The sequence below is a fragment of the Pseudophryne corroboree genome, chromosome 3, assembly GCF_028390025.1.
Source record: "Pseudophryne corroboree isolate aPseCor3 chromosome 3, aPseCor3.hap2, whole genome shotgun sequence".
In the NCBI taxonomy this organism is placed as follows: Eukaryota; Metazoa; Chordata; class Amphibia; order Anura; family Myobatrachidae; genus Pseudophryne; species Pseudophryne corroboree.
The window spans coordinates 154,733,320-154,748,225 of NC_086446.1; the positions used below are offsets into that span (position 1 = coordinate 154,733,320).

Below are 14,906 nucleotides of genomic sequence, written 5' to 3' on the forward strand. Positions count from 1 at the left end.
TTTTTTTTTTACCATAGTTTATTAAAATGCAACCCTGTCTGCCACTGCAGTGCCACTCCTAGATGTGCCATGTTGGAGGTTTAAGTGCACATGTTTGTGCCTAAAGTTGATGAAAACAATATTGTGAACTGTAACTGTAAGGTGGTCAAATTTGACTGGAAATGAGTGGACATCAATGTTATTGAAGATGATAATATTGTAGGAACAAAAACTGGCCAAAATTCTGTGATTTTAGCTGTTTTTATGATTTAAAAAAAAAACAGATCCAAAACCAATACAGATCAAAACATGCATGGAAAAGGGGGAGTGGCTTCATGGAGTGCCGCAATCTCCATTTTTTTCATCAATCACTGAAGGGGCATGCCCCCAGACCCCCTGTCTCCAGTGAATAGTGTCTATTCACCGCTGCTCTCCCCCCCCCCCCCCCCTCCCCACCACTGTGGGACACTGCACTGGAGGTTTAGCAAGGGTAAAAGCCTTGCATACAAGGGCGTAGCTACCATCGGTGCAGGCAGTGCAGCTGCTATGGGGCCCAGAGCTGAGAGGGGCCCACCTTCCCTGTCAAAGTTACATGTGTTACATACATTTTCATGATTGGGTGGGATGAGTGGATTCGGTTTTACTCGGTTTTACTCGGTTCTCAAAACCGAATCTTATTGGCTATCCAAAACACGTGACATCAGTGGGCCAATAAGATTCGGTTTTGAGAACCGAGTAAAACCGAGTAAAACCGAATCCGCTCATCACTGGGTGGTACATAGGGGTCCTTTCAATCTTCTTCCTTGGGGCCTGCAATATATCTAGGTATGCCTCTGGACTTGCTCATTGTAGTGTGGTATAATATGAACTGGAGGGCATTTTTTTAATTTTATAATATATGAACCGGGGCATTGTGCGGGGAGCACTATATATCATAATGTGAGTTGGGGGTACTGTGCGGCATAATGTGTACTGGCAGCTCTGAAATATGACAAAGGGTGAATTTAAGCACTACTACGATTCATAAAAGAAACTAGGGCACTACTATGGGGCATAACATTAAATAATGCTCTACTATGGTTCAGAAAATTAACTAGGGCACTATTATAGGGCATAAAATAACCAAACTGCTGCAGAGAAGTGTCTCTCTAGAAGCATTGGGACGGGGGCCCCTTCAAAATGTTGCTATGGGGCCCACAAAGTTCTGGCTACGCCCCTGTTTGCATACTTCGTGCCTAATTTTGCATTGCTACGAGTATGCATGCTCCCGATACCTATGGTAATATAAAAAATGGTGGTGAGGATTTTAGAACTAAAAGCTCTGAGGCTCGAGTAAAAAAAAAAAAAAAGATACTCAACTCCGCGGCTCCCAGTGGTCTCCCCTCCACCTGCACACTTGGGGTGGGGGCTGATGGAGGAATGGGGGCTGATGGGAGATGTAGTTCTCACAGCCCTTGTCTCCAGGGGTAAGGGGTCACACACACCAGTGGTCATACACAGGGCCGGTTCCAGCGCTGTTTGCGCCCCGGGCGGGAAGTAGGGGGCGTGGTTTCGTGCAGGGGGCGTGGTCAGTTACGCCCCCTGTTCAGAGTAGTGCTGCTGAAACGCTGTGCGGTGCGCAATGACGTCATCGCGCACCGCAAAGCAAAGGTCCTCTCCACGAAGAGAAACTAGACGTGTAGCTTCTAGTTCCCTTTTTTGAGAGGACCTTTGCTGGGCGGTGCGCGATGACGTCATCGCGCACCGCACAGTAAAGGTCCTCTCCATGAAGGGAAACTAGACGCTACGCGTCTAGTTCCCTTCGGAGCGGGCAGCGGGTCACAGCGGGCAGCTGGGGGCAGTAGCGGATCTTGCCCTGGTGCGGCGCCTCCGGACGGCGCCGACGCCCTCCGGAAGGCGGCGCCCCGGGCAAAAGTCCTGCTTGCCCGTGGCAAGATCCGCTACTGGTCACAAACTCGTGCACATGCACACACACACACAAACTCTCACATACACTTACACACACTCACACGCATTGTGTAATTAAGCTGATTGGAAACTTTCAGTTGCTTAATTAGTCCTCATTATGGGAGGGGGGGGGGGTGGATTTCCAGGGTGCCAGAGCAAGTCCCAGCGATTTTACCTAAATAATAAGATTTTACTCACCGGTAAATCTATTTCTCGTAGTCCGTAGTGGATGCTGGGAACTCCGAAAGGACCATGGGGAATAGCGGCTCCGCAGGAGACTGGGCACAACTAAAGAAAGCTTTAGGTCACCTGGTGTGCACTGGCTCCTCCCACCATGACCCTCCTCCAAGCCTCAGTTAGGACACTGTGCCCGGACGAGCTGACATAATAAGGAAGGATTTTGAATCCCGGGTAAGACTCATACCAGCCACACCAATCACACCGTATAACTCGTGATACTATACCCAGTTAACAGTATGAAATACAACTGAGCCTCTCAACAGATGGCTCAACAATAACCCTTTAGTTAACAATAACTAGTATGTACAAGTATTGCAGACAATCCGCACTTGGGATGGGCGCCCAGCATCCACTACGGACTACGAGAAATAGATTTACCGGTGAGTAAAATCTTATTTTCTCTGACGTCCTAGTGGATGCTGGGAACTCCGAAAGGACCATGGGGATTATACCAAAGCTCCCAAACGGGCGGGAGAGTGCGGATGACTCTGCAGCACCGAATGAGAGAACTCCAGGTCCTCCTCAGCCAGGGTATCAATTTTGTAGAATTTTGCAAAACGTGTTTGCCCCTGACCAAGTTGCAGCTCGGCAAAGTTGGAAAGCCGAGACCCCTCGGGCAGCTGCCCAAGATGAGCCCACCTTCCTTGTGGAATGGGCTTTTACAGATTTTGGCTGCGGTAGTCCAGCCGCAGAATGCGCCAGCTGAATTGTGCTACAAATCCAGCGAGCAATAGTCTGCTTAGAAGCAGGAGCACCCAGTTTGTTGGGTGCATACAGGATAAACAGCGAGTCAGTTCTCCTGACTCTAGCCGTCCTGGAAACATAATTTTTCAAGGCCCTGACTACGTCCAGTAACTTGGAATCCTCCAAGTCCCTAGTAGCCGCAGGCACTACAATAGGTTGGTTCAAGTGAAAAGCTGATACCACCTTAGGGAAAAACTGGGGACGAGTCCTCAATTCTGCCCTATCCATATGGAAAATCAGCTAAGGACTTTTATATGACAAAGCCGCCAATTCTGATACACGCCTGGCCGAAGCCAAGGCCAATAACATGACCACTTTCCGCGTCAGATATTTTAGATCCACGGTTTTTAGTGGCTCACACCAATGTGATTTTAAGAAACTCAACACCACGTTGAGAACCCAAGGTGCCACTGGAATATGCAGCACTCCTTTTACAATGTCTGAACTTCAGGTACTGAAGCTAGTTCTTTCTGGAAGAAAATCGACAGAGCCGAGATCTGTATCTTAATGGAGCCTAATTTTAGGCCCATAGACACTCCTGCTTGTAGGAATGCAGAAATCGACCTAGTTGAAATTCCTCTGTTGGGGCCTTTTTTGGCCTCACACCAAGCAACATATTTCCGCCATATGCGGTGATAATGTTTTGCAGTTACATCTTTCCTGGCTTGAATCAGCGTAGGAATGACTTCCTCCGGAATGCCCTTTTCCTTTAGGATCCGGCGTTCAACCGCCATGCCGTCAAAACGTAGCCGCGGTAAGTCTTGGAACAGACAGGGCCCCTGCTGCCGCAGGTCCTGTCTGAGCGGCAGAGGCCATGGGTCCTCTGATATAATTTCTTGAAGTTCTGGGTACCAAGCTCTTCTTGGCCAATCCGGAACCACGAGTATCGTTCTTACTCCTCGCCTTCCTATTATTCTCAGTACCTTTGGTATGAGAGGCAGAGGGGGGAACACATAAACCGACTGGTACACCCACGGTGTTACCAGAGCGTCCACAGCTATCGCCTCAGGGTCCCTTGACCTGGCGCATTATCTTTTATAGCTTTTTGTTGAGGCGGGACGCCATCATGTCCACCTGTGGCCTTTCCCAATGGTGTACTATCCTTTGGAAGACTTCTGGATGAAGTCCCCACTCTCCCGGGTGGAGGTCGTGTCTGCTGAGAAGATCTGCTTCCCAGTCGTCCACTCCGGGAATGAACACTGCTGACAGTGCTAACACATGATTTTCCGCCCATCGGAGAATCCTTGTGGCTTCTGCCATCGCCATCCTGCTTCTTGTGCCGCCCTGTTGGTTTACATGGGCGACTGCCGTGATGTTGTCTGATTGGATCAGTACTGGCTGGTTTTGAAGCAGAGGCCTTGCCTGACTCAGGGCATTGTAAATGGCCCTCAGTTCCAGAATATTTATGTGTAGGGAAGTCACCTGACTTGACCAAAGTCCCTGGAAGTTTCTTCCCTGTGTGACTGCCCCCCAGCCTCAAAGGCTGGCATCCATGGTCACTAGGACCTAGTCCTGTATGCCGAACCTGCGGCCCTCTTGAAGATGGGCACTCTGCAGCCACCACAGTAGAGATACCCTGGTCCTCGAAGACAGGGTTATCAGCCGATGCATCTGAAGATGTGATCCGGACCACTTGTCCAACAGGTCCCACTGAAAAGTTCTTGCATGGAACCTGCCGAATGGGATTGCTTCGTAGGAAGCGACCATTTTTCCCAGGACTCGCGTGCAATGATGCACCGATACCTGTTTTGGCTTCAGGAGGTCTCTGACTAGAGATGACAGCTCCTTGGCTTTCTCCTCCGGGAGAAACACTTATTTCTGGTCTGTGTCCAGAACCATCCCCAGGAACAGTAGACGTGTCGTAGGAACCAGCTGTGACTTTGGACTGTTTAGAATCCAACCGTGCTGTTGTAGCACTTTCCAAAATAGTGCTACCCCGACTAACAACTGCTCCTTGGACCTCGCCCTTATAAGGAGATTGTCCAAGTACGGGATAATTAAAACTCCCTTTTTTTCGAAGGAGTATCATCATTTCGGCCATTACCTTGGTAAACACCCTCGGTGCCATGTACAGTCCAAACGGCAGTGTCTGGACTTGGTAATGGTAATCCTGTACCACAAATCTGAGGTACTCCTGGCGAGGATGGTAAATGGGGACATGCAGGTAAGCATCCTTGATGTCCCCGGGATCCCATGTAATCCCCCTCGTCCAGGCTTGCAATAACCGCCCTGAGCGATTCCATCTTGAACTTGAATTTTTTTATGTATGTGTTCAAGGATTTTAAATATAAAATGGGTCACACCGAACCATGCGGTTTCGGTACCCCAAACCGTGTGGAATAGTAACCCCGTCCTTGTTGAAGTAGGGGCACCTTGAGTATTACCTGCTGGGAATACAGCTTATTAATTGCCTCTAGCGCAGCCTCCCTGCCTGAGGGAGTTGTCGGCAAGGCATATTTGAGGAAACGGCGGGGGGGAGACAACTCGAATTCCAGCTTGTACCCCTGAAATACTACTTGAATGAAACAGGGATCCACCTGTGAGCGAGCCCACTGATCGCTGAAATTGTTGAGACGGCCCCCCACCGTACCTGGCTACACCTGTGGAGCACCCGCGTCATGCTGTGGACTCAGAGGAAGCGAGAGAAGAATTTTGATTCTGGGAACAGGCTGACTGGTGCAGCTTTTTCCCTCTTCCCATGTCTCTGTACAGCAAGGAAGCGCCTTTGACCCGCTTGCTTTTCTGAAGCCGAAAGGACTGTACCTGATAATACAGTGCTTTCTTAGTCTGTGAGGAAACCTGAGGTAAAAATATTTCTTCCCAGCTGTTGCTGCGGATACGAGGTCCCAGAGACCATCCCCAAATAATTCCTCACCCTTATAAGGCAGAATCTCTATGCGCCTTTTAAAGTCAGCATCACCTGTCCAGTGACAGGTCTCTAATACCCTCCTGACAGAATGGACATTACATTCATTTTGGATGCCAGCCGGCAAAATATCCCTCTGTGCATCCCTCATATATAAGACGACGTCTTTAATATGTTCTCATGTTTGACAGGGTCACCGACCACGCTGCAGCAGCACGATCTGCAGGTCTCAGTCTAGTACCTGAGTGTGTAAATACAGACTTCAGGATAGCCTCCTGCTTTTTATCAACAGGTACCTTCAAAGTGGCCGTTCCTAAAACAGCAGTGCCACCTTTTTTGACAACCGTGTGAGCGCCTTATCCACCCTAGGGGATATCTCCCAGCGTAACTTATCCTCTGGCGGGAAAGGGTACGCCATCAGTAACTTTTTAGAAATTACCAGTTTCTTATCGGGGGGAACCCACGCTTTTCACACACTTCATTCATTCATCTGATGGGGGAACAAAACACTGCCTGCTTTTTCTCCCCAACATAAAAACCCATTTTTAGAGGGTTAATGTCAGAAATGTGTAACACATTTTTTATTGCCGGGATCAAGTCACGGATGTTCCTAGTGGATTGTGTATATGTCTCAACCTTGTCGACACTGGAGCCAGACTCCGTGTCGACATCTGTGTCTGCCATCTGAGTGAGCGGGCGTTTTTGAGCCCCTGATGGCCTTTGAGACGCCTGGGCAGGCACGGACTGAGAAGCCGGCTGTCCCACAGCTGTTACGTCATCCACTCTTTTATGTAAGGAGTTGACACTGTCGGTTAATACCTTTCACCTAACCATCCACACTGGTGTCGGCCCCACAGGGGGCGACATCACATTTATCGGTATCTGCTCTGTCACCATATAAGCCTCCTCATTAAACATGTCGACACAGCCGTACCGACACACCGCACACACACAGGGAATGCTCTGACTGAGGACAGGACCCCACAAAGCCCTTTGGGGAGACAGAGAGAGAGTATGCCAGCACACACCAGAGCGCTATATAATGTGGGGATTAACACTATAACTGAGTGAAATTTCCCCAATAGCTGCTTGTATATATAATATTGCGCCTAAATTTAGTGCCCCCCCTCTCTTTTTAACCCTTTGAGCCTGAAACTACAGGGGAGAGTCTGGGGAGCTTTCTTCCAGCTGCACTGTGAAGAGAAAATGGCGCCAGTGTGTCTGAGGGAGATAGCTCCGCCCCTTTTTCGCAGACTTTTCTCCCGCTTTTTTCTGGATTCTGGCAGGGGTATTTACCACATATATAGCCTCTGGGGCTATATATTGTGGTATTTTTGCCAGCCAAGGTGTTTTTATTGCTGCTCAGGGCGCCCCCCCCAAGCGCCCTGCACCCTCAGTGACCGGAGTGTGAAGTGTGTATGAGGAGCAATGGCGCACAGCTGCCGTGCTGTGCGCTACCTTGGTGAAGACTGATGTCTTCTGCCGCCGATTTTCCGGACCTCTTCTTGCTTCTGGCTCTGTAAGGGGGACGGCGGCGCGGCTCCGGGACCGAACACCAAGGCTGGGCCTGCGGTCGATCCCTCTGGAGCTAATGGTGTCCAGTAGCCTAAGAAGCCCAAGCTGGCTGCAAGCAGGCAGGTTTGCTTCTTCTCCCCTTAGTCCCTCGCTGCAGTGAGCCTGTTGCCAGCAGGTCTCACTGAAAATAAAAAACCTAATTCTATACTTTCTTTCTAGAAGCTCAGGAGAGCCCCTAGTGTGCATCCAACCTCGGCCGGGCACAAAATCTAACTGAGGCTTGGAGGAGGGTCATGGTGGGAGGAGCCAGTGCACACCAGGTGACCTAAAGCTTTCTTTAGTTGTGCCCAGTCTCCTGCGGAGCCGCTATTCCCCATGGTCCTTTCGGAGTTCCCAGCATCCACTAGGACGTCAGAGAAATAATGATTTCAGGAAAAATCAGCCATGCTCTGCAGGTACAAGAAAATAGACAAAATTATTTCTATAGAAATGAATGTGTCTCATTTTCTGTCCTGCAATTGAATAGCAAAATCCCATGGCTGTGTGATAAACCCAATGCTGCCAAGTTTTTAAATTTCCCACTTCTAAATTAATTCCCCCCCTTGTGACTACTCCGATAGATAGAGAAGCACCTCCTTCCTATCATGCTGGAAAAGAACCTGATGCACATGTTAATATGGGGGAGATGTAGCAAAGCTTGGATAGAGATAGAGTACCAGCCAATCAGCTCCTAACTGTCAATTTTCAAACATAGGGGCAGATGTTTTAAGCTGGAGAAGGCATAAGGAAGTTACAAACCAATGATATGTGCAAGGTGATAAACGCACCAGCCAATCAGATCCTAACTGTTAATTTACATATTGGAGCTGATTGGCTGGTGCCTTTATCACCTTGCACATATCACTTCCTTATGCCTTCTCCAGGTTAATACATCTGCCCCACAGCCTGCAACATGGCAGTTGGGAGCTGATTGAGTGGTACTTTCTCTCCATCCACTTTATCTCTTTCTACACATGCTTAGTATAAAAAATCTGGCCTTCTTCCTCCTCCGCTGACCACCAGATGACTGAACCCTCCCTGTATCACCTTACCTTGGAGCTGGGGCACATACCCTGAATCCGGTACAATCCGGCTAAATCTTGTATTCCATGTTATCTGTAGTTGTTAAACCGGAAGACAATGACCTTTCAGACAATGACAATTCAGAAGCCTAGAGTGTAATACCTTCCAGAGTAAACACACTCCTTTTAGTTTTAGTCAATAGTAGTGCAATTATATATTTCTTTCAGAGGTACAAATGGGCCCAGGCTAATTTTAAATACTATTTATGGCTAATGTAACTTGTTTCCATGAATAGTGTGCCAGTGACTAATCATAGGCACATGCGCAGGCACTGCTCCCATAAGGAATGCATTGTGCATACGCAGGCAGCGACTAGTTGTGGCAGACTGCGGGTGTGAAAAACACGAAATGAGGAAAGACACATCCGTATGGGATGTATTTTTTGTCTGTATATATGTAGGTAATGATTTATTTTCTTTTTGAATGTAGCCAAGGTCACATCACATTACTCAAGCACAGGGCTATTTTTAGGGGAAGGTGCTGCCTTTGGCCACTAAAGCAGACAGATGGGGACACAACACAAGGCGCATTATAGGTCACATAGCCACCCACAAAGGGCAGTCATCACTGAGGCTGCACTGACTGATCCTGGTGCTGCACAGAGCTGAGGGAAGGGACTGAGCTCCTCTCCTCCAGTGCTACCGACAGGTCAGGTAAGTCTTCTGTAGGTGGCCATTGTGGAGGTAGGGGGGGGGGTCATTGTGGAGATCTTTGTGTTTTTTTTTTTTATATAGGGGCCAATATTTGATTTTTTTTTTCCCCCTGTTGGGCCATTGTGTTGTTTTATTCTCCTATAGGGGCCACTATATGTGTTTTTTCCTTTCAGGAGCTATTGTGTTTTATTTCTTTTACTGTAGAGGTCAATGTGTTAGTTTTACTGTTGGGCTCAATATGTCTGTTTTTTTTCCTGTCAGGAGCCATTGTGTTTTCATGTTTTGCTGTAGGGGCCAGTGTGTTTGATTGTTTTTTCCCCCCTATCGGGGCTAATATTTTAGTTTTTTTTTATGGAGGTTCCAATATGTGGGGGTGCAGTGTGCACAACTGGGGTGTAATGTAGTTCTTTCTCAAGAGGCAACACCCAGTTTCCAGTGTGGTCTCACTGCAAGGGGCCATGCCAAAAAATAATAATTCCGCCTTCTGCTTACCTGTGCACACTATTAAATTAATTTCTTTGTTATATCTTTGTTGTTTCCACAGTGAATTGCAGTTCTCTACGCTCCGCCCTGATGAAGCACGCTATGTTAATGCATCTTGGGCATTTGGTGGCAATAAACGTAGTGAACGCTATGTGGAACGATGCATCCAGAGATTCCCCACTGTGTGTGCCAGGAAAGGAGGTGCGGGACAGCCTGTTGCGTGGTTATTGAGTGAACAGTCTTCAGAGCTGCGTATGGGATACACAGACAAATGCTACAGGAATCGAGGAATGTTTCGTACCATGATAACCAGGCTTTCTACTGTAGTGTATTCTAAGGGAGCCCCACTCTACTGCCATGTGGCTCCAGACAATAAGATTAGTCAAGCGGCTACTCTGGCAGCAGGATTCCCACTAGCAGGCAGGTGGCAACAGTGGAAGTTCCAGCCGTTGTGATATCCCTTGTTCTTTATATTTCTCATCAAATACCTCTGATCCTTTAGTAAGTATTATGGCAGAAACTGGATTTATTTGAAGTGACTTACAATAAACATAAATCTTTTAAAATGTATATGTTCCCTTTGAGTTAAAGTGTAGCCCACAGTATGCCTCAGTGAGCAGAAGGAAGTGGCCTGAATGTGTCAGTCATTATGAATGTCAACATAGTGATTGTCACCTTAGTGTCAACATACTATAAAGACAAACACTGACTGCATCAATAAGCCCCCGGCTGGGTTAGAGCTGCTATTGACTCCATATGCCCTCTCAGTCTGTTTTCAGTGATATTGAAGTACATACTTCACTGACCATATGGACCTAGTTCTTCATCTTCCTCATCCTCATTACTATTATCATCATCATCATCATCATCATCATCAATTATCATCATCAATGTTTGTTCATAAGGCTTCACCAATCTGTAGAGTGCTGGATATATGGTATAACAAATTATATAAACCATAGGAACAAGAGGAAATTATCCCATTTTCTGCCTAACCCTAATCTATCCGCCCCGCTGCAGCCTAATCCTAATGCCCCCTCCCCCTCCACACAGCCTCAACCTAATCTCACCCCCCACAATCTGATCCTAAACCGCTGCAGCGTACTTATGGTCGGGATGCTGGCGGCGGTATTGTGTTCCACAGCGGCGGATCCAGATGAAAATGAAGGGGGGGCCACCATGATAGAGTAACGGTAATAGTTATATTTACATGCACCTAAGGCGCGCGTGCTCCCAGATAAGAGGAGTGGTATCACAGGGGACGTGGCGTCACAGAATATGCCATCAGGTAATGATTGGCTGTAGGAGCGCATCCTGGTTTATTGCCAATGTTTCACCCTGATGAAAAGGCTGATTGGGCCTTAAAATGTTGGTCACCTGTTCCATTAGTTATGGGAGCCTGGAAGGCACCCCAGCACAATATAATTATTATAGGTTTTAGTTGGTGGTGGCAGGTGCAGCATACATTGTTTTGGGCACTGCACGGAGACTCAGACTGCAGAACACGAACTGCCCATCTTTGATTAGCAGAAGCAGCCAGTTGGATCTCCAACAAGCAACATAAGACATCTGCAGGACAGCCCTGTCACAATCACACGGGCCGCCTTCTCAAAGCTGAGGCTGAGTTTGACTGCACCTAGCATGGTGGTAAAGGAAGTGGAGGAGGAAGTGCTGGGAAACTGTGCGGCGCAGTGAGGGCTAATGAAGCCTTCTGCGCTGTCATATGTATCAGTCTTACTCGATGCTGGCATTTGAACCCCGCACCTGGGCTGGACTCTGGCCAGCTGGCAGTTGGGGAGGTAGGTTGCTGTGTGAGCAGGGGGAGGCTGTAGCTGCAGCTCCAGCATCCCCATTGGTTACCACATGGACTTGCTGTTAGAGCAGTGGCGGGTCCTAGTGCCTGCTGACTCTTTTATTAAATCTGACTGACGGAAATAGCAGTAGTGCTGCTGCTGTTCTCCTTTTGAAAAAAAAGAAGTCAGAAACAATAGGGGGGGCACGGGCCCGAGTGCCCGTCTCCCCCCCTGGATCCGCCTATGGTGATCCATGTCGGGATCCCGACGTTGGTATTCTGACTGCTGGCATCCCAAATGCCGGTATGGTGACCAAATGCTCCAAGCAGTTCAAACCAAACAGACATTTATAAAATATACCTTTTGGGTGCACTATAATAATTCCTATATTGGTCACAGCCAGGTTATTACTCATAGGACAGAGAGCACCACATACCCAGGGCACACAGTATGCATATACTCGTGACATGTGACTTTGAGGAATCGCCATAACCCATGGCAATGCCATTCCAGGTAAAGCATTGATGGATTTGTTGATTTTATTATTGTTCTGAATTTTAGTATAATGAAAGTAAAATAATGGCATAGAACTAGCAAAAGAGCAAGCATTCCAAATGTGAGTTTACAAACGCAATGGCAAACTTTTCAAAGCAACAGATCACAGGCCCACAAGGCCAGTGCAAGGAAACTCAGATTGAGTATTTATGTAGTTATAGGATTGATTGATTGATTGATTGATTGATTGATTGATTGATTGATTCACTCATTCAGCTAAAATTCAGAACTACAGTATAAAGAAAAGCAAATCCGAGACATGGAACTATTAAAAACTAGCATCCATATAGTGCTCTTTAGCACTGTATTATCTAAAATGAGTGACCTGAAAATGATAGTTACTGTACTTGCTAATTATAAGCCAATTTATTTATAAACTGATCCAATCAGCAAATCATAGGACTCAAGAGTCTTGAAAATTCAAGAAATTTGATAAAGACAGAGTGACACCCTAGTCCAAGTTGATAGCTACTAGGCCTCAAGAGTCAGGACAATACAAGTGATTCAATCAAGACAGAGCAACAGCCTAATCCAAGTAGATAGCTAATAGAAGTAAATTTCTTCACAAACTGTTTCAAGCAGCAAATCACAGGCCTTCAAATCACAGCCTAGTACAAGTTGATAGCTACTAGGCCTTAAGAGTCAGGACGATTAGTGATTCTCAATCAATGCAGAGTCAAAGCCTACAGTAGTCCACGTTAATAGCTACTAAGCCTAAAGAGTCAGGACAATACAAGAGATTCAGTCATACTGAGTCACAGCCTAATCCAATTTGAAAGCTACTAGGCCTAAAGAGCCAGGATAATACAAAAGATTGAAGGCAGAGTAATAGTCTAGTCAAGCATGATAGGAATATTGATAATATATTAATATGATACAATAATGTGATACAAGTACTATTATAGTTTATAATACACTGCCTGTCAACCACACACAAGAAAGAATGGTAAGATGGATGAGCTGGTGATGGATGGCCTATCAAGAGACAGAAGACCATAAACAATGCTCCCATAAAGAACAGCCCATTATGAAAAGTGGTGCACTATGGAGTTGTCTTTGGGCCCTCCTACCCTTATTTTGTTTATTAAAAAGGACTTGCACAGTTTAACAAACCAACCACTTCAGCGACGTGCACAGTTTAACAAACCAACCACTTCAGCAACAGGAACTGACACCTTTGTAACAGAGGAGCTTGGTTTGTTTGAGCCCCCACCAAGGACAACATCTTGGTGGTTTAGCCAAACCGAGCTAAAAAATGGGCTTAAGGTGGCTAACAGTGTTGTTTTATAATTACCAACCTCATCATCGCAATCCTCACTGTTGTTAATATCATCATAACAAAATATTAGCTCATGCTCACTGGAATCCATCATTACAGAAGTCTCTTTTAGTTGTAACTGTTGGAAAAGAATTTGTAGTACATTTTGATGAACATCAGTTTTTCCAGATTTTTTGGAAGTAGCCTCCTACTCCAATTGCTCACAAGGTTCCCAGCTATGTTAAAAAATCTATATGGTACACACTTGAGGGTGAGCAGCTTAAGTATACCAAAACAATTTTGTACAAGGGGCTCCAAATTTCCTCCCAGTATTCAAAAGGAATGTCTGACATGCTAATTTGTACATTATCATTAAAGTAATTCTCCACCATTCTATTGATATTTATTGTATCAGATTGAGTGATGATAGAGGTGTGTTATGCACACCAGTGCCTGCAGGAAAGTACTGGTGTCAGAACTGTTATGCACTCCAGTGTCTGCAGGAATGTACTGGTGTTTGAACTGTTATGCAAAACAAATGGACTCACAGACAAACTGGGGAATATGACATAACGTACACAGAAGGTGATAGGGTAACAAAATACACACAAAGTGAACAGAGAAGCCCAGAGGCTAAGGAACTGGGTATCTCCCTTGTATTAGAACTGCTCAGATGTAAAAAGCAAGATGTTGTGTTTTAATACGTAGAGAACCCGAAATGCTGTTGCTAAGGGCAACAGCAAAACCCTAAAGGGTTACCAACGGGTGTGGCAGTAAACTCCTTGGTCAGAGATGGAATAATAGACACAAGGAGAGTCCCCACAATCCTGATTCTCACTTGCAGTGCACAGGTTTTAGCTTACTGCCACTAAACTGACCCCTGACACCTAGCACAGTGAGACAGGATTAGACAGGCAAGTCTTAGAATACATCCGCAAACTTGCTAAGTTCACAGAGTAGTAACAGAACCCCAGCAAGCTAAACGACTGACTCCAGTCTTACTGCTAGGTCTGGATTGGCAGAGTGTAATACCAAATCCCCAGGCCTATTTGCAGTAAGCAACAAACAAATACAAAGCTACACAGTACTGGCTAACTTTCATGAACTGACTAACCAACAAAGATTCAGCAGCATCTGCTTACCCTGAAAAGAGGCCTTATAAAGCAGGTGCTGTCCACGCCCCACTCAGACCTCACAGACTGTGAGCACAAAAACCAGCACCGGATCCCCTGCCGTGCACAGAGCCTATAACCACTGCACAGCAAAAGACCCGAACCGGAGTATCAGCTGCGCTCAGGTTACTCCACTAGCACTTGTCTCCCGGTTGCCATGACGACGTGGCAGCACAGGGCAGGAGACCCTAACAGTACCCCCCCTCTGACGAGGGGTCAAAGAACCCCTACCACCGGGTTTATCGGGGAACTGCGAGAAGAAAGAGCGTATCAGTCTGGGGGCATGAAGATCACAACTGCGCACCCACGACCGCTCCTCCGGGCCATACCCCTTCCAGTGCACCAAAAATGACAGCCGACCCCGAACCACCTTGGAGTCAAGAATCCTTTCAACAACAAACTCCCTCTGGCCACGTATCAGAAGAGGGGAAGGTCTTCCACTGGAAGAAGGATTACTAATCGCCCGTTTTAAAAGGGAACAATGAAATGTTTTATTGATACCCAAAGAACGGGGCAGATCTAACTGAAATGCCACCGGATTGATAACCCTGGTGATCTTATAAGGGCCGATGAACCGGG

The 14,906-nt window shown here is 46.8% G+C and overlaps 1 protein-coding gene across 1 annotated transcript in view; it reads left to right on the plus strand.

The window, feature by feature from the left end:
• LOC135054978 (glycine N-acyltransferase-like) overlaps window positions 1–13,546 on the plus strand; it is a 268,645-nt gene extending 255,099 nt beyond the window's left edge. The window contains exon 6 of the mRNA XM_063958502.1: window positions 9,611–13,546. Within this exon, the coding sequence (XP_063814572.1) occupies window positions 9,611–10,004 (394 nt within the window). The 3' untranslated portion in view covers window positions 10,005–13,546. The remainder of the gene's footprint in view (window positions 1–9,610) is intronic.
• Window positions 13,547–14,906: the final 1,360 nt, after the last annotated feature.